We start from the raw sequence: 24,539 nt of genomic DNA, 5'->3' as shown, positions 1-24,539 counted from the left end.
CACAGGAGCAAAAACAGAAGGAACCCCTCCATGCACTCATATGGCTTTAAAAACAATTCAAGACATAACAAGGAAAGCAGTTGTTGACAGTGAGCAAAACACTGACAATGAAGAACAGGATCTAACAGTACATTCTCCATGGCATCCCTGAGGCACTACCTGGTTTCTGGCAGTGTAGGTGCAATGCCTGCCCTCAGCCACCTCACCTCATGCTATTGCCTTGGCTAGAGAACTGTTGGCTCCCAGCACAGCCATGTCTGGGGGCTTCAAACGTAGCCCCCCTGTCCAGCAATGGCCCGTACACCTACAAACAGTGAAGGAAATCCCTCCAATGGAGTTCACACACAAAAAAACCACAAGTGCAAAAGCATAAAGCACTAGTGAGAACAAGTGCTGGTTAGGTGAGAGATTCTCCTCAACTCTGTCAGGCCTGCAGAATATTCCTGGTGCTCATCATCAAGGCAAATGGAATGGGCTTGCCTGGAGGATTTTCAGCAACAAGGCTGAGAAGCACAGTATTCTCAAGTGACGAGTGAGGTATCTCTGAGTTGGCACTTAATTACGTAGCTTTCATGTGACAAAGGTAAAGTAAGAAATGTAAAAAGGAAGGGCTCAGGAGGGACAGAGAGGGGTACATGCTTGTCTCTTCTGCTCATACTGCTGACACCTTGTCTGGGAATGTCAGGCAGCGCTGCTCTCCTGTCCAAGGTTCTTAGAGCCTCAGTCACTTTTAGAGGTGCACCTCAGCCCTGGCCTCTCTGTTGCCTTATCCAAAGGAAACACAACTTCTGAAAACAGGAATCATTTCCACAGTACTTTTTGGCTGATGGCGAAGTTTGTGAATTGTATGCAAAACAGGATTTCTTCATCTCTGAGGGTGGGTGAAGATGAAGAGTCTCTTGCAATTCATCAGCTTTGCCTAACCATTCAAATAGTTTTTCCCCACAATCCACACGTAATTCTTTTTATCTTTCTGCTAATTATGTAGTAATGTATCCAGCAATAACTCATCACTCCCATATGAATCAACTGTAATTAGGAAAAAAAGGGAATTCACATATCTGCATACACATGCCTGGAAAGCTGAATTAAGTACAGTTCATTGCTCTTGCACTTGTTACTAAATGAGAGTCTTGGGAGTGTGAACTCAAATCCTCTGGCAGAAGAACTAGAACCTGTACGAGCACTAAGCAGGCATTACACTCAGGGTGCACTGGTCAGTGCTAGTCAACATGCAACAGTCAGTTCTAGTGAATGTGTGCCATTAAGCACTGGTAAACATGCACTAATGAACGAGCCTGGGCTGGGCCACACAATTTGCTCTGGTCACTTTTGTGTTGGCATTCACAGGAGCTGCTCAGCTAATTTTAAGAATGGGTTAGATGGTCTGTGGGCAGAGTGGCTTGGGTTTTTCTTACAGCTAAGAATTAACGTAACGGGTTTACCCTGGGACAGAAGGAGAATACTGGGGGACCAGAGGTGGCATCGCAAAACCTTCGTCCTCTGTTCAAACTGGGATTTTTACATACCCGTAGCTGGGTTGGGCTGGGGTGGAGTTGACTGCAGCCCAGAATGGGTAGTGAGCTGAGGTCAGGGCTGGGCCCTGAGGTGGCTGGCAGCTGGGACTACTGGCTCTCTCTTCCATGAACACCTTTCTCCTTGCCTGCTTTCTATGGAAAAATGATCTTCAAATATGAATTCCATCACTAATTATCTCTGTCTTGGCTTGCTGAATTTTTTCATGCATAAAACCCAACTTCCCACTAACTTCTGCTATGTCAAAAGCTTGGATAATCATAGCTCTGTCTTTCCAATTGTAAAATACTTCTTTTTTTCCTCTTACCTTTACACACAGTAAGAATTTATTTTGAAATGGTGAAGGTACAGCTAACTTGTAGATCTGTTCCTTTTTCTTTAAAAAGCAAAGATACAGTTACCAATACAAATTGCTGGTCTGCTCTGAGCATCAACATTAATTTTTCCACATAAAATAAAGTAATAAAAAAATAAAATAAAAATAATTACAAAATGAAGATTATTACTTTACACTTAAAATATAATTTTTTTCTTTTGTAAGGAAAATGGAACACAATAAAAGTGTTTTAAACTTAGCTATAGAAATGCATTTTAAATAGCAAAGCTATGTATCAAATGTAGTCTGTATTTTCAATAAAATTTTTCTCTTACAAAGACAAAATTTGTCCGCTGACCCCAAAGTGACACTTTTAAAAAACAAATGAAGAGTCTACACATTCTATTATACTTATGTCAACAATATTTTATTCTCTTGAAATGTGAAGGAAGTTTACTTCTAAAACATTAGTGCCAACACATAGTTTCGCAACACTGCACAGAAAAAGGACAGATGAAACTTTCAAGCTCTGCTCTATTTGATGGTTGCACTGAACTTTCAAAGTTTCCATTAAATAAGGGAATATTCTTTCATCAAGTGAAGTAATATCAGACAAGGGCATAAATCTTGCAATCACAAAGGAAATTAATATCTTTTGCATGATTGGGGTGTTCTCTTTGCTTTGGAAGCATTTTGTGAAGTGGCTTGATGCAGGAAGATCCCTTTGCAGAGTGAACTTCTGTTTTTTTCGCTCCCCTGGAGTAGGTAGCAGTGGCCATCTGAAAACTGGTGAATGCCCACAGTCTGTGTAGGACCATGACACGTCTCTCAGCAGGAATGTCTTATGTCTCCATGCTCTTTGCTAGTTGGGCTGCAAATCTGTGGCAAAGGAGCTCCAAAGTTTAGAGGAAAAACAGGTCTGAAAAGCTGGTAATTTGTATTATACTTTAGAAAGCCAACAGGAAAACTGGTCACATATTCACTGCCCAAAAGTTGTGGTACAGTGATGCCCAGGCTGATTCTGATCTGAGCTGGTGGCATCCCTATAGAGTAACCTACAGAGGTGCCAGTTCATACCTGGCTCCAGCAGAACCATCTTTTTGGGTCCATACTCCTCACACTTGTGTGGGTCTGTACCCCTTGCATTGCACCTGCACCTCAGCTGGCACATCTGGGCTGGCATCCCCCTGCTGCCTCCCCCGGCACCACTGCGGCACTGCTCAGCCAACTCGCTCTGCTCTTGTATCCACAGTCTCAGTTGGGTCATTCACATGTCTTCAAATAACTGGTGTCTGGGTTTAACAAGTAGGACACTGAGCAACTTATCACTGCTGTGAGATTCTGCCCAAGTCATTTTGACCTCCAGGGCATTTATTTTCCTCCTGTTGTCCAGCTGGCACCTCCAACTATGAGGATTTTGTGCAGACTGTCCCTAATACTTGTCTGAACAGTTTCTAAAGGATATTTTAGTTCAAGCTGTGTTCCTGTTAATCTGAATGAACACTCATACAAGTACATGAAAAACATGGTTGAAATCCTTAGTTTGATACCCTAAGGCAGGGATGTCAAACTCATTTTCACTGGGGGCCTTGTGGTTGCCTTCAAAGGGCTGATTGTGATTTTAGGAATGTATAAATGTAACTACTACTACATTTCTATGGTCCTAAAATTACATTTGGCCATTTGAAGGCAACTACAAGGCTGATGTGGCCTCCAGTGAAAAGATGTTTAACACCCCTCCCCTAAGGGATATCAGATTTTTTCATATGAGCCATAAAGACAGATATGTCCTTCTTTCGAGTTGTATTGACAGAGACTTAAGAAAATTGACTACTGGAGATAAAGAAGTCAGTGTTGAGTTTTTGCTTCGAAAACCAGAAAGGATTATCTGAAAAAAAAAAAAAAAAAATTAGGCAGATTTTTAACAGGCAGGTTGGAGCTAGCAATGCTTTCAAAATTTTCATTCAACTCTATTAGAATTCTTCTGTGTTTAAAAAACCGTTCCCTGAGCACTTGATGTAGCAATACTGGTTTCCTGTCGGTTTGTACCTTACAGTTGATTGCAAGCTCTGGTTAAATATTTCCAGTGATTGGGGTATCTCTCTCGCTCTTCTGCTTCTCTTCTATTTTCCTAGTAATATTGCGGTCTTACTGGTCAGGACACTTTTAGTCTGTTTCTTGTACTTGGTCATCTTTTAAATGAAAAACATATAGCCTTAATTATCTTGTAGACACTATGCTGCTATCAGGGAAAACTGACCAGAGGGCTCAAAATTTTCCAGGGAACATACAGACAGACACATGGACAGCATAATCTCCTGAGTATTGTTCCCTTAGGAAGGCAGCTTAATCTTCCTCCCTTGAGCCTTTGAATAAAATCCCTATATGGTTTTGGATTTCTCTTGTCTTCATGTCTTAAAAAGAGATTGTGTCATTGTAAAACAAAATTATTTTTTATAGTAGTATGATTTTCAAATTAAATAGACAAGTACAAATACTTTTGAAGATAGTATTTTGCATATTATTCTTCTGATATTATAGACCCTCTGATGCCACAGACTCTCCCTTAGCCTTATGGGCAACATATGCATGGTGCATATAATGTGTGCCTGCCCTTTTAAATTGCATGAGAAAGTGTTTGTTTTCCACAGAAGGCACCAGCTGAGAAAGCACCCTGTGGCACTGCTTTCTGCACTACTGTGCATGGTTCAGTTTCAACAAAGAAGGAACTGAAACTAGACCTGTTTGGAGAAAACCTCTTAAGGCTCACCTAAAAATGGACAGGAGGTCTCCCTGTCTCCAAGGTTTTTGGCACATACATGGAAAGATACATTAGCATTTAGTGTAGCATGAATTCTCACCTGGGATGTTTGACACCTTGGAGACTCTTCTGGGTTGTCCAGAAGTGAACAATGTCACCATGTCATGTCCTTGTCACACCTTATGTCCTAGTGAGGGGCATTGAGGAGGACCATTGTGATGACCTGTGAAAGGAGCCAGCCTTCCCAATGCAGGACTACCTAGCTCAGCAGATCTCCCACCTGATGCCTTCCCCACACGTGATGACTTTCCCACGTGCGATGCCTTCCTCATGCTGTTTGCTGCCACGGGCACCAGGGAGGGGGAGCAGCATCAAGGGCAGGTCAACTCTGAGGTGGCTTCTGTGACCACTGGTCTGTAATTTTCATTTGGGACTCCACAGAATTACAGCCTTGGAGTTTATTTATTTGAAATTAAAATAAAAGCCAGAGCTAGATAATTGCTCACTGCAAACCAACTTTTCTATGTGGTACACCAGCTGTAAACTACTAGTGGGTGAAATAATAAATACAGGGTGTATATGCATACAGGGTGTGCACATGTAGCCCTCTACTCACAATGGCTATTTTCTCCTTGTTTTGCCTTTAGATGATAACTCACCTCAGAGGGAATTTTGGGGAGATTTTTCTTTTTTTTGCAGAATCACATAATCTCAGCCACTAATCTGTCTGCCTTTTTTTTTTTTTTTTTTTAATGTATCTTTGGTCACTGCTCCCTATGAGACATTGGACACATAAATGGTGTGTAGCAAGATAAGGGGCTACTTTACATGCCAGTAATCAGTCCCTGGATCCATCAACAAAAAACAGTCAAGCATGGGGTTTAGTGCCACTTGAGATGTCCTTGGGCATCCTGCCTGCCTCTGGGATTTGTCCTAGGCTTTGTGTATGTTTATTTTGGTTGAACCAGTTTCTTGCTGGATCATGTCTGGAGGGTGTGAAGTGTTTTATCTTTATCTGTTAAAGATAGCTTTATTTACAAAAATATTAGTAAATAATGAAGGCTGGATTTGCAGGTACCCTCCACTTGGTTTATGCAAAGCAGCAGCCAGATTTTCAGATGCAGAAGCAGCCTTCCATCTGTGATGACTGATGGGCACAAGCTGGTTAAATTTGTGAACATCTGTTGTCTGTAAAATGTTCACTTTTGGTAGATGAACATTATAGGAAAAAAAAAAAAAAAAAGATGAAGGAGAAGTGGGAGGTTATTTAAAAGAGGAATGCTAAACAGTTGTCTCTTTTACAAGCAATGCACGCTAGCCAGTTCTCTGCATACAAAGCCATGAATGAGCTCTCCAGAATCACTAGGAACTCCCAGTTTTCAATATTTTTCTCAATGACTGAGGAATCTCTTTGAACAGGAGCTGAGTGTCTGATATTCTAACATGACTACAGAAGCAGCAAGTTAAATGGAAATGCCAACCAACCTTTCAATAAAATATTAATGACACCATTATAATTTAAATTATGGCTTTTCATAGCTACTGCAAGCATGATAAGTGTTAGTATGAGCATATAGGATTTTATATTATCCTTGGACTTCAGAATACCTGATAATTGTTTTTGTAGGTTTTTATCCAGTTCTTTGATACTGTGCAGGTTGGAGTGGTGGTGAGTTTTGTTTGTTTGCTTGTTTGTTTTCCCCTTTACTGATATATTTGGGTTTGGTATTAACTCTGGTGGTGAAGCTACTTTATGTCCAGACTTTTCTAATCAAGGCATGTTGCCTTACATGCAAGAGGTCATTGTGCTTGCACAGATCTGTACAACACATGGAGTGCGTATGTAACTGAAAAACCTATACTGTAGAGGTTCACTCTGTTAGTGTGCTAATCCCAGATGGTTTGCTGCCTTTGAAACATCAAGTGCAATATGTGTCAGCTACCCAGAATGCATGCACACATTTCTATCTGGGAAATCATAGTCTAGAAATAGTGTAACTGCACCTAATTGGAGACAATAATCCTGATATTTCCTGTCAAAGCAATGTGGTTTTACCAGAGTGACACAGAATGAAACAGCAGGTTCTTACTATGCAATGCACATTTGTCTTGTTTATTAGTAATAGATAGAAGAGGTCATTTAGGATGAACCTGGTATCCTAAAAACAACAGTAGCATGAAGAGGTGTGGTATCTCCCATATGAGCTGAGGAAAAGCTGGTTAGCTGCAATCGTAGTGCTACAAGAATGTGCCATTCCCATACACGCCCTGGTGTGCCATGTCTCTAAGTCCCATCCAGTGATCTCCATCTGCACTGTCTGGTGGTATACTTTGCCCTGCTGTTCCTCCCATTAAACCAGAAAGCTATGCTGCAAGAAGCAGCATATTGCACAATGTGTTCAAAACATCTCAGCTGATAGAAAAGCTATACAGGTTAATTATTTATCATATATCCACATGTTTGCTTATGTTTGCTATATGTTTGCTTTTATCAGTCTGTCTTCTGGTCTTTAAAGGGCTAGGAATCACTCCTGTATAATATATGTGACAATTTCAGTTCCAAATTCAGCCATATATTGACATACTTCTGCTCAGGGTGAACGAAACAAATCTTCATTTACCCTCTCTTTGTTCATGAGGTGAGGCCAGCTCCTAACCTAGTCAGTCTCCTGGCCCTTTTCCACTCTTCCGTACTTCAGACTTCTTAGCAGTCCTGTCAATGTCCTCTACTCCTGCTGGTTTCTTACATGTCCCTTGGCCCTCATGTTTTCTTTTTCATTTCAATATCTTGTTTTCTTACCTACCTGTCCTTTTTCATCTTTTCAGTCTTTTATAAATTCCTCCTATTTCTCATCTTTCCTGTGTGCTTTTTTCTATTCTGCCTTCATGATCCTCATACATATTTACTTGCCTCACAGTCATTTCTCTTTATCTACCATACGCCTTTACAGCATGTCAAATGCTCAGTCATATCAATAACCCAAGTGAAATCCTAATGCTTCTATTAATGGAATTTCTTCTACTAAATCAGATTACTCATCTGAAGAAGTAACATTTTTCAATGTCATACCACCAGTTTCTTTCTTTGGACTATACAGCAGTTTCCATGGCCTTTTTTAGTTGCTGGAGAGGATGAGAAGATATGGGAAAAATGTACATTTGAGAAACTACCATGATTTTAAAATAGAATCACTAACTTACCTTTGGACTTCAGCCCTGGTCTATCAATGAACAGCCCTCACCAATTCCATTTTTCTAGTAGTGGCAACTTGAAATTACACCTACTTCAGAATTACATTTATATCAGCTGAAGGTATCCCTTTTCTTTCCTTTGCATTCCAGTGTAATCTAGCCTAGTCCTCTCCATCTACTCTATTCCATGACCAATTTATCCTCCTGAAACTCAATATATTCTTTCTTATAGAGGAAAATCTAATGCAACTTTTTGTCCTAGGTGTTTTTCTGAATATCTGGCATGTATAGCAGATGTGATTTCTGAGATGTTGATCATAAAACTATTTCCTCACTGTCTTTCATACTCATCCATTTGTGAGTGATTAATTCAAGGCAGAGTAAATATATAGACTTGTGAACTCACAGGTCTGTTAAAGTTTCTCATGACTATTTTGAATAAATTCAATTTTGAACATGATTAGATAGATCAAATGTAATTTAAACCACAGTATAATAAAACAGAAATTCTACTTGGCTTTAGTGCAACAACTTCTTAACAGCTATCCTATACAGGTATTGAGCCGTATACAAACCTACTCAGCTTCATAAGAAAACTTTTCAAAGATGTCAGACTCTTTCCTAAAGGGACAGAACAAAGGCAAAACATTATTAATAAAAATATTTTCATCTCAGTAACTACAGCATTAAAAAACATTGAGACTGCCAAGAGAAATGAATGTTTTCAGAAATATGATTTATCTTGTAATTTCTAATTACTGTTATATGAAAACTCTGTAAAACTTGATTACAAATTATTCATGATTTTCTACTTGTGAGTAGCTTTGATTGCATCCCATTCAACTTGTAATTTTCACTGTCATTGCTTGAGACACACACCCTTTTTTAGCAAGAAAAACAAAACATTTGAATGACAGTAATATGGGAGTTAGTGTCTAAGCCATTGCCTAGGCTGATTTTTCTTACACTTTTTGGTTTTACCAACTTGGCTGCTTGTGGGGAAATAATTCCAATGAGTACTTTTGTCAATAAAACTATTGAGTAATAAAACTAAGCTTTTGCTTGGTAGCTCCACTCAGACCTGGGTGGCTCTATGAGCACCTCACAGGTGTCAGCCACATGAGTGGAAGCCACAGAAAATGCAAGGGTGGGCAGGCAGCTGGAGCTGAACTCTGGGTATTGCTCTGCTGTCATTTACTCTAAGCAAGTACAAGAAAGGAGAGAGTCTGTTCAGAATGGCACACAGGACACTGTTTCACACCAGAACCAGCACAGTAGCTCCAAAAACATTTCCATGGTAATAGCAGATCTGTATGGTTCGTTTTCCTTTGCCTTGTCTGGTAGTTTGTTTTGCATGATCTGTCACTGCAGCTTTTCTACAAACAGAGTGTTCACTATTGATGGAGTAACTCATACGTGTGGTGCTATTTCAGGAAAGAGCTAGGCTATAATTAATGGGTTTGGGGCATTTTTAATTGCAACTGCAGGACACAAAGCAAAAAATATTTTTCTATGTTGTGCCAGCTTTTTCATGGCTTAAAGTGGTATGTAAGTGGAAAACAGTGTCACACAGTAAAAGCTACATTATGGATCATATCAGGACACAAAAACTAGCGATGATTTGTATTTATAGCTATCTGATAAATATATTAGCAGAGGGATTATGTTGTGCTTTCATTTTGAATTTTGATTTAGAAAGAATCAGCTTGAATGGGGGAATGTTTGTGACTGTGATTAATAGTTGGCAGTGAAGAAATCATAAAACAAGTTAGCATGGGGTTGATAAAATAATTATAGCATAAATGACATAGTTTAGTACTGGATAAGAGCCAGGAGAAGTAAAGACAACAGCAGAGCCTTCTCCATTTCCAAACCAGTTAGAAGGAATTTGTTTGCAATTTCCTTCTTATGGCACTTCCACGTGAGAGATACTGACAGTAAGATTGTCATATTTTTACACTGTGACCACATGCAATCCTAATGTGAAACACATAACATGTCTATTTCTGGAGAAGACACTTTGTTTTCTGTTTATGCAGCTGATGATTTCTTTTGAGCATGCAGAAACAGATGCTGAGAGGGAATAATAATTAATCTGAGAGGAATAAGATGGAGCTAATTGTCGTGATTGAGCCTGGGTTTTTAAGAGGAAGATGCAGCTTGAACTGTAATTCCCACCCCAAGCCCTTCCCCTTGAGAACCCCATAGATCAAGCTTCCTTGCCATGCTGCTACAAATGTATGTGCACACAGAAGAGCTTCAGGTTGCCTGGCCCATCTGACTTCACCCATCAGATTTGGGAGCATGGAGGGGATCCAAGCATTGTAATACGCCTGAGAGGCTGAGCAGAAGGAAGAAATGAGAGTGAGATGGGGATTAGTGTTAAGATACTCTTCACAACTTCTTCCTGTGCCATCTAAAGTGCCTTTTAGTTAAGTACAGGCTGGGGTGGGGAGCAGCTGCCAGGAAACATTATACTTCCTTTATTTTTTTCTTGTTCTTTTTTATTTTTTTCCTCTCTGAAATTTGATTCCCTCTTTAGTCTGTGATCCAAAGACCTGGGTGAGAAAATCAGGTTCCTGATGTTTTACGTAGACCCTCAAAATAGGATTCAATAAGGTCACATGTTGAGCAAATAGCTTCCTAGAATTAGTTTCCTAAAGGTTCCTTAATCATTTACTAAGATACAACCTACATGCGGCCATTTTACCAGTGTTGTGCAGCTGACGTACAGTGGCTGGAAGCCAGATTCCTACTTTGCCTACACCATGTCAAGCAGATAAAGTAGCTGACAGCTATGAGAAATCCCAGGTAGGTTTGGGACCTGGTTTCTGGTTCCTGTAACTTCCTACACAGCACAAAATGCAGGAGTCCAGCCAAAACAAAACCTACATTTTTAGCCCAGCACATGGGAGAATCTCCTGAATGGGACAGGAAAAGGTGCAGAGCTGAGGAGTGGTAGGACTGCAGTTGTGTGAGCACGCAGTGCTTGTAATCGAGTGGAAGCAGATCCTCTCCTGCATGTGGCTATGACTCAATATTGAATCAGGAGCTGCCCATGCCACTGACGCCGATATCAGTGTTTGCTGCTGCAAGTGTTGTGTATGCAGGTACGAGCTAGGCACTTCTGATTTTGAGTACTGACACTGCAGAAACTGAATGTTTTTCTCTCCAAATATACATTAGTTTCCCAACACTGCTGTTGTATGGGTAAAACATTCATATCCACAATTCGAACAGGGAGCAGTGCTCTGAGAAACCAAGGCCAGGAGCCAGGGAGTTTGGAGGGTGACTGTGTGAGTGCCTAGTGTGAGATGGGAGCACTGTGGTAGGGCAGGTAACATACCTGCCCTTGGGGCTGTGCAACAGCTATTCCTGCTAGTGGGCACTGGAGCCAGAGATGAATTGTAACTAAACCCTGCACTGAAATCTATAAAACTTAAAATGCAGTAATTGTTTGCAACATACTATTTCCCTAAGCTTTGATGGTGGCTGTCAAGTGGCATTGTAGAGTGTTTCCACTGCACATGTACATGTAAAGCAGGCAGATTTTTCCTCATGCAGGGAAATCTTCTGAGGCAACTTTGAAGAAAACAGTTTCTACCAGGATTATCTCACAGAGCTTCACCTTGAACTTGTATTTATTTTGCATGTATTTCTCTTTTCTTTTCTTGAATCCATAGGAGTTTATGGCTGTATCATGAATTAACTCTAATGCAGGAAAAATTATACAGTAGTGTTTATGTGGTGCTGTGTGGACTTACAGCTCAGGCAGCTGAAATTAATGTATCATTGCATTGCACAGTTAATAGGGTCTAGGTTCTCCCTCTTTTTATTTTCCTGCAACTACCCTGTACATGTGAGAGATTTCGTATACAGGCCCACCAACAGCTCTCTACAGTGTCTCTAGTGCTTTCCATAGCGCCTGGGATGCCTCTCACAGCTAGATGTAGGGAGAAGAGCCAACACAGAAGTACACACTTGAGTAAATAATCTCTGGGCTCTCTGCAAATCATATGACACCCCCTGAGGCTGACCATTTCCTTTGCTCTGGGGTATTAAAGAAAGCCCAAGGATGCATCTCTTTAAGCACCTAAGCTGTCTCTGAAAGGGGTGCTTTTATCCCCCATCCCCTACATTTTGTAGCTGCTCTTCCTTCCATGAATTTATTTGGCTCATTACCCCAGAAGATAGCCACCTGCTTTCTTTTTCCTAATTATTTTTCCTCTGAGCTAACGAGCTCTGTCAGCCGGTTAAGCTGGCATATAGCACCAGGGGTGGGATGAGTGGTGAGGAGCAGAGTGGGGGAGTTATGAACAGATACCTTGGCGGGGGTGACCCCAGGAACAGCTCAGCCCTCATGGTGAGAGAACACCCATCTGCTGTGGTTTGGGGCACAATTTGGCTGCCTCTGGAGCATCCTGTCCCCAGCTCTGTCATCCCAGCATTTCCCTGGCGCAGGCTCTTGGCAGATTCCAGGGTGAGCCAGACATGGACATTAACTTAACAGGCAATTTAATACCACAGAAAAGATGAGCAGTTTTTTTCCAGCCTTCATCTCCTGAGCCAGCTAGCTGTGGGCTTGGAGAATATCTGGGCTGACACAAGGGAGCAGGCAAAAAAAGCAACTGGGTCCAATGCTGTCTCCAAGAAGGCTGAACACCCACCTCACCTGTAGCTTCCCCAGTCTTGCTTCCTAAGGTAAACCTACAACAGACTATCAAAAGATGAACCTAAAAAGTGAAATACCTAATTTTGCAGACTCTAGCGATTACAGACTAATTTTATGCTTTTCACAGAGCAATGAAATTTGCTCCCCACACACTCCAAGGTGTCACACTTGCTCTCACTGCATTGCTTCTCCCTTTGCCAGCTGGCCATGCTGCCCCACCAATACAAACTGTGAGGCTGACTGAGTAAGTGCTGAAGGATAACGTTTGTCAAAAGCAGCTGTTCCCATCTGGGCTGCCCTGGAGCTTTGCTCAGGGCTGCAGGGGAGGCTGCAGAAATGCGGTCTTTCTCTCATCAGCAGATCACTTGATCTATTTGGAGCAGTGCCTCTTCAACAAACCTTATCTTTGTGTGTGTAATTAGTTATGCAATGTTCAAAGAAGAGCGTTGGATGATACAGAAAGCCAAGCTTGCTAATGAGAACAGTTTTAATAGCAGAGCAGATATGCGATCGAGCTGGGGAGTCAGCTCTGAGCACAGCCTTTTGGGTCAGAGTTGGCAAGGGCAGGTTGAGACTTTTGTTGCTGCTGGTATGCAGTTTGGATGCCAATTTGAGGAGAAAATAGCTTTATTTTTCTTTCTTAATGTGATGAATACACAAGATTGAAGGTAGAGCTGTGGATGGATCCTGGGCTTGCTGCTACAGTCATGCAGTGTTAGGCTATAGATGGGCACAATTTTCTGTGTGAAATGTCCCTAAAGGCAGATGTGTGTATGACTGTTCCCTAGCATGCAAGTATGGGGTGGAGAGTTAATTTGTGCAGCCAGAAGGAGAAGGTCTCTGATAGGTGTATTGTGTTTAGAGCAGATTGATACCAGCTATCATTTTAAATGTTGGTGATGCAACAAAAAGCTTTTGGTTCATGTCTGGTTGTAGGAATGACAAGTGTGTGCAACCATTCATAAATTGCTTTTGTGGAGAGAGTTTCATTATGAAATACAGGCTACCAAATATTGTGAGTCAGTATCTTGTTACTTCTTCCCCATCCATCTCCCAAATCAGGAGTCACTTTGAAAGATTTAATTTAAAAGTAGCATTATGTTCTTATCTCAGTCTCTTTCTGATATTAGAACACTTACACTTCAGATTTTCACACTTCAAACTACATCGTTTTCTTGAATGAACATGTTAATTCTGACTCAGAGAGCTGAGGTTTTGAAAAGAAGAACTAATGTATTTCCAAGGAAAACAGCCAGCCTCACTGACTTCTGCCTTAAAAATAGTCTAAGCAAGGTCTCACAGGGAACTTCTCTCCTTATCAGCATCTTACCCCAAAGCTTTGTGTCTGGACTCAGAGCAGTTACAACTCTTTATCCCAGCAGCAGTGACAGCGTGGCCTCATGGCCCATGTCTGAAAAAAAACAGTCACCTGAGTGCTTTCCCATGGGCAGCAGAAGAGTTGCCTGATGCTGATGTGACAGGTCTTCGTGATGGTATCTGCAGGCACAGATGGCATTTGCCATCTGGAAGCAGAAAGTCTTAGTCCTCAGGCAGGTGAGAGCCAAGGGGATGAGTTGTGTAGAAGAAAAATGCCTGGTTATAGGTGAACGGCCCTCAAAGGGCAGAATATACAATAGTATTAAGCCAGAGGTGAAGGTTTCAGGGAAGAGCTGTCATGGAGGGGACTGGTGGAACAACATGGACAACATTGTAACTTTATTATTGCCTTTGCCCTCTGGGGCCTATAATTAACGCACATAGGGAGTTATACAAGGTCTTCTGTGCCGACTCGGTGCTGAATCTCATGACCTGAGCTGCTATATCATCCCAAAGCCGTATCAGCTCAAGAGGGCTGTCCAGGCAGGGAACATTAGGAAGCCCCAGGCTCCTCCCTGCTCCTGCATAGGTCTCCCCATGGTCAGAGGTCATTTCCCTGCTGGGCTTGAAGCATGTCTCAGGAGAGGGCACTTATCAGGTGCTATCCCCAGGGGTGTGCTTGGTCTCAGCACACCTCCAGAATGACATTTTGGATGCTCTGGGACTGCTGCTGGCAGTGCAGATGCTGAGAGGGAACCTGCAGGCTGCAGTGCCATGGACTAGATGTGTCTGTCCCAGCTGTGAGCACTTCCATGCACAGCAAGGGCAGGAGGGAGACAACTGCCTGTAGCAAAGGCTGCTCAGGGTGGATGGTGGTCCCCACCTCCTCCTGACTGCAGCTTCCTCCTGGGAGGCACAAACTGCAGTTGTGATGTTAGGCAGGAGCAGCTACAGTGATGTGTAGTGTCATAACAGAGGGATGACCCACACATGAGGCCACGGCTGAAAAACCACCTGTACCCTGGGCACGGCACTGCAGGAGCTGGGGACCGCCATTGTCCCTGTCACAAGGTGTGGGACCATGTAGTAGTGTGGGCAGCTCCTTGAAATGGAGATGACACAGTTGTCACCCTGGAGGCAGGGAGGGCAAGGAGGGGCACCTCCTGGGCTGCTAGAGTGTCAGGGAGAGATGCCAGTGGCAGGGGTAGCAAGTCTGCCCTGTCCTTGTTCCTGCTGAGGGCTCAAAAGAGGCCAGTGGAACTGAGAGGTGTGAGGATGACGGGGGCATCAGGTGGCATGAGGATGGGTGTTGTGTCCGATGTGGTCTCTTCAGCCTCGCTCTCCACATCCTCCAAGCTCTCGCTGACAGAGGGGATGATCTGAACCACCTTCTCCTGGAAGTGCACTTGCTTGCGTGGGGCTGGTGGGGCCACTAGTTCGGCAGGAGCTGCTGGGGCTGGGCTCCTGTTCTTGCTGCCCTTCATGATGCTCTTCATGTGGCCCAGCAGTGAGCGATGCTGCTCCCTCTGGGCTGCACGGAAGGTGTAGGTCTGCTCAGTGTCACCAGCGATGGTTGGGGCTGCCATGGTGGCTAAAGGGTCCACGTACTGGCCCACCTGGGGATGTGTTTCTTTGTGTCCTGGGCTCTTCCTCCTCTTGCTCAGCAAGAAGTAGGCCAGGGCAGTGAGCACCAGCATGGACCCTAGGGAGAAGAACATGTTGACTGGGGCAAAGTGAAGAGCTCACCAAGCAGTGCTTAGTCCAGCTAGCTCAGTATTCCCCTCAGCCAACGCACACCACACACATCCCCACCCTCTCTGGCCCCTGACAGACCATGCTCCTCTTCCATCTGTGCTACTCCCCACCCCAGCATGGGCTTCTCACCAGGGATGGTGACATGCCAGACAAGGACAGGATGCAGGAAGCAAGCCACTGAGAGTAGAGTGTACCCCAGGAATTTCTGGAAGCTCCCTGGGCATCTAGCTTGCTTCCAGCAGGTCTGTGCCAGGGAGTCAGGCTCATATCTGTGGAGAGAAACAAAGGTCCTTGTGGGATGGGGCACCAAGCACATGTCAAGAAGATCTGGACCTAACAATCACCCATCTAAAGCTTCAGATCCTCACTCTGGCTTGCCAGGCAACCACTGTGTTGGTCAGAGAAGGTAAGCAAAGCCTGAGCCCCTCCCATGGGGGATAGAGGCCAGGGGCTTCATCTGCCAGAGGTCAGCGTCTCAGGCCATCTCTTCGTGGTGTGTTTACCCACTTAGCAACTAGTTGAGTGCCTATTAGCTTGAGCAAGGCATTGCCTCTAAGCTATCAGGGCTTTTGAGTTTATGCTAAAAGACAGCAGAAGTGCTCAGCCTCTGAGTACATAAGGATTTTCTACATTCTAACTTAAACTTCAGTGCCATCTCTGTGAAGGTTTGTTGGGCTTCATACTGTGTGTTGAGCAGATGCTGTAGACCAGGGTACGTTGTGCTGGTGATCAGCAAACTATGGCACAAAGTCTGGGCTAACACACAGGTTTAACTGGCAGTGGACGTGGCCCTACTTACCTCCCCACCGTCTGAATGTACTTCCCATGGCAGTAGGGGCAGGACCTTTGATTGGTCACTTGCAGCTCATCGAGGTCTGGTGTGGCCTGTAAGGGGCAAATTGCCTTAGGGAGGTCCCACCAAGGCTAGAGAAGACTGGACAAGGTCTACTCACGTGAAACACATCTCCAGGAACAAACTGATAAAGAAGAAGCCTTCACAGACAGTAACTGCAACCCCTGAAAAACTGAAAGGTGGAACTGTCAGGGAGCAGGACTGAACCTGAATACACTCTCCAGGTAGAAGAAGGCATAGAGGGCCAGGATTTACTACACAGTTCCCAACAGATTCTGTGTGCCAGGTTCTGAACACTCTCTGCTCAGCTGGTTGATGGACGACAGCTCAAAGCCCTTCTGCACTCCTAGGGTCAATCTGCAGCCAGTGTCACCTCTGGCTTACCTAAGTCTGCAGTAGCATGGGGGATGCAGTAGCATCATTTTTTTTAACAGAAATAGCTTATTTATATGAAGCCCAGAGATGGAGATCTGAATTCCCCATGTCCTTGGACACTGCTTACTACTGCTATTGCAGTCTAGTCTGGTGGTACATGTGGTGGAGGAATCAAACTTGTCACCCCCACTGATTCTGATTCCAAGAGCAAAAATACTCACAGCAGATAGAAAGCCAGGCTTTTGAACTGTCCTCGCTGCAGAGTTTCTACTCCCACACCGATCAGCACTAGAAAGAGAAGGCAGGAAAAACGCTGACTGCAGGGTTGGTTCCTGTCTCTCTGGTGCCCAGCAGCTCCAGGATCGATGCTCCGATTTCCCCAGGGTCTGGTGAGGCTACTCCTCCCATGTTGTGCAGCATGCTAGGACTTCCAGCACCAGCGATTCATGCTGACACACCATCATAGAAGGGTCAGAGCTGAGCGCTGACCTTGACACAAAGTCCAGAAATCCATCCCAGCTGCATCCCTATCATGGCAGCTTTGCCACTGTGTGGGCTGGGGAGAGGTGCTCTAGGGATACCAGCTGGTCTTGGACAGCTGGGAGAGGTGAGCAGTGGTGATCTGTGTCCCTTCCACCCCCTGCCATGCTGCCTCATCATGGTTGCCACAGGAACTTCCCTCACACTGCCCCTTCTGCCTCTGCCCCTTTGTGATCTGGGGAACTCTCTGCTCAGGTCCCCCCAGTGCCTGCAGCTCCTCTCCCCTGCCCTCCCTGCTTGCCCAGGCCAGCTGCACCAAACAACTGTCTGCAGGGTAGCAGCAGGACCAGGGAACCATGCCAGCTGCCTTCACAAAGGGCTGTAGCCATGACATCAAGATCCTTTGCTAGCCAAACAGAAAAACATATAAGGGGGGCAGGCAGATTAAATACAAGGAATGAACATCCCCTTAGTGCCCCGTCCTGCACAGCACACTGGGGAGTCAGTTTAAAAGGGATTAAGAGTATTAGCAATGCTAAAATCTTCCCTGAACTGGCTGTTTGGGGCCAATAGCTTCAGGGGATGGAAAATTTCCTTCAACATTCTTCAGTTCTCCACAAAACTGTTTCCAAAATGGTGCAAAAATGAAGTGCCTCACACCAACTGAGCAAATTTATTGGTCCACAACCAGCTGGTCACAGTGGTGTGGGGCTGAGAGAAGCCCAGGTCCCACAGCCAGGGCATCACTCTACACAGTCACTGCACTCCTGTCTGCACTTGAAGTCTCCACATCTCAGCGGGCAATTGCTGCCCATCCACTGGTGCTCAGGAAGTTCATTGCAGGTCCTGCTTAATGTGGTTGGTTTCGTCTGCCTGAACTGTGTTTTGCCCCAGCTGGAGAAGAGTACCGTGTTCCCAAACAGGGATGCAGACCAGTGTCCATCAAGCCTGCAACACGGGTCAGTGCTAAGGGTCTGTACCTGAGCACACAGCTCTCCTGTCCTGGTCGAGCAAAGCCCCACTGGGATGCTGTGTCTTGCTTGGGTTCCCCCTGTGTCACCTGCAGCTGCTGGTCCTTGTCAGCCAGGAGAACACATGGGGCCCACATGCTGCTTTCGTCCATGGAGGCTGCCTCTCTAGCCCCAAGCTGAGGTGCAGGGAAATCGGTCTCATCAGAGTGCTGTGGAGCTGTGTGAACTGTGTAATCTTAGATGCAAAGTATTGTTCTTCGCTATCTTGTGACTGAGAACCCTTCTTTATAATCTTCCCTACAAACGTAGAGTTCATTCATTCATTCACTCTCTGCGGATGAATGCAGAATTCAACAGCTCAACTGTTACGCTCAAATCTCTGCTCTGGATGGGAGGTTTCCTCATTTTGCACAGATTCTGCTTTATCCACAAAGCTGTTTTGATGAAGAATATGAAAGAATCAAAGGACTGTTTCCGAGGTGTTTGTTTGGACTAGTTGCTGCCTTGATTTGGATCTTATCCAAACCATGTGCCTAAAGGCACATGATTAGGAATTAAATGGTCGAAAGCATGAGAATTAAGAAATAAGTAAGGACTATTTCCTAAAAACAGAAATCACAAGGCCTAAAATCTCTGAACTATAGAGATGCCCCTAACATTGCAGCAATTTGTGAGGTTGTTTGATGTCTGTCGATGGCAGGGCTGTCCGATTTTACACACCCAAGAAACCCTATAGCCCCACCATTGCAGCCAGCAATTGCACTCCAAGATCCTGAGGGAAGGGGAGATTTATATTATGTGGGTAACCTGTGTTTGCAAGCAGCTTATGGTGCTTGCCATCCCTTCTCAGAATCAATTAGTGAGGCTGAGGCACTCTCCTCTCCCTTTCATACTGTTTTTTTTTTGTTGTTGTTGTTTGTTTGTTTGTTTGATGTTGTCGGGTTTTTTTTTTTTGTTTGTTTTGTTTTTCTCAATCAAAACCCATGGGATTCTCTTCTGCATAGTTTCCATTTCATGAAAAAACCTCACACACCTCATCAGGCACTAAACACTGCATCAAGCTGGTTTCTTACTCCATTGAGACACATAGAGGAATAAAACACAGGTACTTCCCATTCTCCACTGGCCTTTTGGGAAAGCCATGCAATACTGGGAATGCATCAGAGCTATGAAAAAGCACACAAATCAGTAGTGCAGCTGTTCCTGCTCTGTGATGCTCAGCAGAGAGAAAACTGTTCTGCTATTTCAAGAACTATAGAAAGTGGTACAGATGATGCAAAATGATAGAAAGAAAACAAGCAGGAAAGAGGTTATATTCCACTAAGACACTTCAAAACTGTAAGCTACATTCAATTTTGCTGTTCTAGCTTTAGTTTTCCCATGGCAACAAGCTTGTGTTTTTTCCCAGGAAGGTCTCTATGAGTTTCCTTGGAGCTTGAAGGGAGAGTATGACCAGCATGGGGCTCATGAAGGCCTGATGTGAATGGGGATAAAGAAGAAGAGATTTGCATTTGCTGGTTAGAGCTGTGTACCAGCTCCTATCTGTTGCAGTCTTACCATGATGTGCACATATCTACTGGGAGTTTGTGTAAACTCAGAGACTCAAATCTCTGCTTGTTATCAGTCATTTAAAGCACATTCCAGAGGACAGCCTCCAGTGTTGCAGCTGGGCTTTGCATGTCCTTGGGGACCTGTGCTCACTTCAGCTGAGCTGTGTGCTTTCTGTTTTGCCCCTGACTTGAGCAAAGTGTCCGTCATGGTTGTCTGAGGCTGATAAAGGAAATGCAGAGGTAGGAGGGCCTTCTCTGCAGTGTCTGAATCTGAAATTCCCGGGTGTCTGACACAGGAACCACAGACGCCACTTCAAATCACTTCTCACAAAGAACTTTCAGTTCACACCTAGCCTTTAGACAAACCAGGCACTTAGATCTCTGCTTTACTGATGGGGAAACTGAGGCAGAGAGCACTGTCATCCTGTCTCATAACAGTGAGTCAGCAGCAGTGCTGGAGTGAACACCTGAGCCCTCTGCATTAGCTGTTTCCCAAAGTCCCATCTGGAGATGCCTGATGTGATGGGTTATTCACCACACTTCTGGGTGAGACGCTGTGCCTGAGAGATCTGGCTCAAAACATCTGCATTTCACCTGAAATCAAGCACTCAGATGTGTCACCCAAGCCAAAGGATGCTGCTCCTGAGCAGCCCCTGGCAGTGGGTGAGAGGATGCAACTAGCCAGGTGGATGAATTTATGATGTTTGTACTGCAATTATAACCTGAACTGCTTCCTGAGCCTGCTCCCTGACAGGTTGTTAGAGAGGCAGAGCAGCACTTTGGCAGCAGCTGTGTCACTGTGGCTGGGACCTCTCCATCCTGCCTAGTACAGGACAACTCACTGTGCACAGTGCAAGTTGCTCCTTCTTCATTTTCGTGTCCCACAGAGCAGTCTGGCAGTTTTGTGCAGCCATGAGTATTTTGCCTTTCAGTCTCATTCACATTTTGCCTGTTCCCATGTCTGTTTTATGATAATATAGTTTAGTTATATTTTCCATTTGCGCCTCTGTTGTACTAAGTGCTGGCTTATCCTTTCTGATGTCTCACTGTGCCTCCCACAGCATTTGGAAAGAGCCTGGCAAGGCACCCAGCACTCTGAACTCCGTGGGTCCTGAAGCAAAAGTGATTAAGTTTCCCTGTCCCCCTTGCAGGATGGGGCAGTGGCTGCACCTGGCCAAAGGCAGGGAAACAGCTCAGAGTTCCTGAAACCCATGCAGAGCCTTTTAGAGCAAAAGGAAAAGAGAGCTTGCACTTACCTGCTGCGGTGGAGATGCCCAGCAACCGACAAGTGTACTCCAGGGCACTCCAAAGTGCCTTGTGCTGCATGGTGAAGAGATGAAGACTGTGATGCTGACAAGGCAGAAGCTCCCTCTTCAAATCTCCTGTCTCATACGTAGCCCAGTGTCTCCCAGCCACAGGCAAAGCCTCCTGCGCCCAGGACCAAGTGACCTTCCTGAAGGAAAGAGAAGTGCCTGCAGGACTGGTCACCTCCAACGAGGCCTCCCAAGGGAGGGTGGTCGAAGAGCAAGCTGCCACCACAGGGAACCGGTCAGCACCGCTTCTCACTGTTCCTGCAGGAGCTGCGGGGACTTGGCCCTTTCCTGCTTGCTTGCCACTTGCTCATGTTGCTGGCCCAGGGGTGATTAATGATTGGTAAGGGGGGGGTGCGGCTTTGGCAGCATTTGCACCCGGGGTACACGGCCTTTCCTGCTCCTGAGGAGGAGGAGGCTCTGGAAGCCCAAGCTGATTAAATGCATGTGAAGTCATTAGTGCTGTGCAGCTCCCGGCAGGTTAACCATTTGTGAGGATGGCGATGTTTCTTCTTGGCAAGACCGCAGCACATTTCTGGCGGGTGGCAGGGCTCCCATGGCACCCCAGCCCTGCTGCACCTTGCAGCTGAGCTCCCACCATGGCTGCTGCTCCCCGTGCAGATTTTGCCAGGCTCTGACTAGTACAGCTTGGGCAGTGTCTGAGCAGATGTGTGAACACAGGAGCAAATACATCGGATCTATTCCCAAGGGTACTACAGACCCAGGCCGATCATAACAGGGGAGGTGTGTATTTCTCCTCTTGGGAACATCAGGGAAACATATTTTTGTGTTGTAGTGACCAGAGACATTTGAACAATACTGGGGTCACCCAAATGTCCTGACACAGGCAGTGGGGTGCATACATACTCTGATCTCTGTATTGGATTTGATAGAGAGTTTGAAGGTCCCTGGCTTGTCTCTCAGGACGCAGCACCTCTGGAGAGGAGCAGGCCTAGACATGGCTGAAGGACAGGATGGGAGAGCACTGGGCTTCTCCCCATTTCCACATGCCTCTACATATGAACACAGTGCATCTCACTGGAGGTCACCAGTGTGACCCCCACCTGCTCCTGCCCAGGGAAGAGGCGGTGTTAGCAGCAGCATCTGGTCCTTGTGGTCCCAGCAGGAGGGGTGCATCAGCAACAGCTCAGTCCCAGCAGGCAGCAGGGACGTCTGATGTCTGCAGGGCTGTGGGCTCACAGGTCACTGAGCTCACCTTGTGCTGTGGGCAGTGTCAGGGGGGGCAATGCAGCCCCTGCTCCTCTCTGTGCTTGCTGTGCCACCAACAGTAGGGCAGGCAAGGGTCTGGGTGAATCACACTCATCTCACACACAGGCGGAGGCAGCAACTGGCCAAACCTGTCTCCCATGATCCCTTCTCAATTGCCTGAGACCTCAAAGCTGAACCTCACCAGCATGTGTTGTACTGACATGTCCCAGGGCAGAGCTGATTTGGTCCAAGGGCACAGTGGCAGTTTTTCTCCCACAGGTCCCAGGCCTGTATTTCAGGCTGGGATTTTCCCAAAACAGCCAAATGCCTGAGCTCAGGAAATTAGTCCCTAATTCCTGTAAACAACTTCAGAGAGAGTTTTTTATGACACGAGGTAGTGGGTGGTGGGGATTTTGCAGCAGACAATGCTGACAAGTTTTGGGGGCAGAATATGTTTTCCATGTGAACACTTCCCACCAGAGAAGGGCTTCCAGAGCATCCTGAGGGATCAGCCCTGAATGATGCAGACCCAAAATATGTCTTTGCATTTCAGCACTGTTTCTGCATTTGGGTGTTCCCATTTCCTCTTGTCCTCCCACACCACTATGGGTGTTTGAAGGAACTGACAATTCAGTGGTGTGTCAAAACTTCCTTTTCAAGAGAGACAAAGAGGGAAATAGAACCAGTGGGGAAGGACACATGAAGGCTGGGGAAGAGCCCAGATGGGGCAGCCCATAGCCCTGCCCCCTGTGGCTGGGCAAGGCTGGAGTGAACCCCCTCCCCTCTGTGCACATTGCTTCAGGCTCCAGGAGCACCTCTGCTTCCAGAGTTCACACAAATAGCTTAAGAGCTCTGCCGTTTTGCAAACAGTCTGGGTGCCTTTTTTTCCTTACTGTCTTTTTTTTTTTTTTTCCTAACATTGATGTATTGAATCTCAAGCATTTCTTTACAAATGTGAAAGCTAGAAAACAACTTAAAAAGCAAGTAGATGAAAGGAAGACATAAGAGTATTTCAGAATTACTTAGAACCATGAGCTTAGGCTTGAAGAAAAGTGGCAAACACCACAGTGCAATCCTGAGCACTCTCAGCAGCCACCCAGCCCCTCTTAGTGCAGCAAGCTTCTGCCTCCTCCCGTGGTGGGCAGTGCAGCGTGCTGGGCTGTTACCCTGGAGCTCCTCTGAAGTGCATTGAGCTCTCACCCAGAAACTAAATGACTTTGTCTAAGGGCCTTTGACAGCAATGTTTGCTTTCTGGAAAGCAACAATCCCCAGGGTTTAAAATAAATGTAAATGTATTGGTTGTGGTGATAGAAGAACAGAATCCACTTGGGAAAAGCAGATTAATATGTTAATACCTTAAACCTCCTGTCTCTCTCCCATGTTTCTTTAGCTATTGCCCAACTTCCACCCTCTGAGTTGGCCTGCATCAGTCTTCCTGAGGGTCCTCGTCCCCGCTTGGGGAGACCCTTAGGCTGGGGTAACATAAGGTCTTCTCCACTTATTATTCACTGGTGCACTAGTGCTTTTCTCACTCCAGTGTCCAGGAGGGGAGCATGGACTGAACAGCACAGGTATCCTCAGACTTGCTTTGTACCAACACTCTTTTAGCAGCTCCTTCCTTCTATTTAGGAATTGTTTGCCTAGTGCTCCTACAAAACAACCACACACAAACCTGATTTTTCTTGGTAGGGGGGTCCCTTCCCCTTCTGCCTCTGTTCAGGTGGAAAGATGATACTGTGAGTCATTTGAGTGTGTTTTGGTGAGGTTCTTTGGAGTAAGTTTATGCAGTTGGAAGGGGAATGAGAAATTATGACCTTAGAGGGGTTTAATCACCTGTAACCAACACTGCGAAACCTATGCACCAGCACAGCCTGTTCTGGGACACATAATGTCAGTAGTCCCCACTGTCCATTAACCCCCCTCCCTTGCACAGAGGCTTGCCATTTGCACTTTGGCTGCCAGCCAGGATCACATTTGCAGGCTGCTTCCACTGGTATACAGCTCGATGTGAGAGGATTTTATTGCAGTGTTAGGTTTTCATGGTGAGGCTGGTACTCATTTTCATACCTTTCTTATGTTTTGCCTGAATCATTTTGCTGTTGCATGGCCACCGTGGCCAATCTTCTGTGAACAAGGCCACAGTGCACCGTCTGTGCTGTATGGCCACCCTTGTAAGGCTGTGGGCGTGCAGCACGCACCTCGTGCCTTGCCTTTGCAAAATGGTGATGCTGCAAGAGTGCTG

General features: G+C 45.3%; 1 protein-coding gene across 2 annotated transcripts; it reads right to left on the bottom strand.

Moving 5' to 3' along the window:
* Nucleotides 1–13,086: 13,086 nt before the first annotated feature.
* Nucleotides 13,087–21,590, bottom strand: TMEM72 (transmembrane protein 72). Of its 2 annotated transcripts, XM_021288339.2 has the most exons (5): nucleotides 21,035–21,590; nucleotides 16,999–17,065; nucleotides 16,503–16,574; nucleotides 15,679–15,818; nucleotides 13,087–15,496 (listed from the first exon to the last, which is right to left on the bottom strand). In XM_021288339.2, the coding sequence occupies exons 1-5, from the start codon at nucleotides 21,102–21,104 to the stop codon at nucleotides 15,036–15,038; spliced, it is 810 nt and encodes a 269-aa protein (XP_021144014.1). In that variant the 5' UTR covers nucleotides 21,105–21,590; the 3' UTR covers nucleotides 13,087–15,035. The 2 variants fall into 2 exon arrangements, with proteins under 2 accessions (XP_021144014.1, XP_064923477.1); XM_065067405.1 differs by lacking the exon at nucleotides 21,035–21,590 and having other exon boundaries at nucleotides 16,503–16,566.
* Nucleotides 21,591–24,539: the final 2,949 nt, after the last annotated feature.

Source organism: Columba livia, chromosome 6 (genome assembly GCF_036013475.1).
Source record: "Columba livia isolate bColLiv1 breed racing homer chromosome 6, bColLiv1.pat.W.v2, whole genome shotgun sequence".
In the NCBI taxonomy this organism is placed as follows: Eukaryota; Metazoa; Chordata; class Aves; order Columbiformes; family Columbidae; genus Columba; species Columba livia.
Note: the sequence above shows the minus strand (reverse complement) of the source record. Positions and strands in the feature narration are given on the sequence as shown.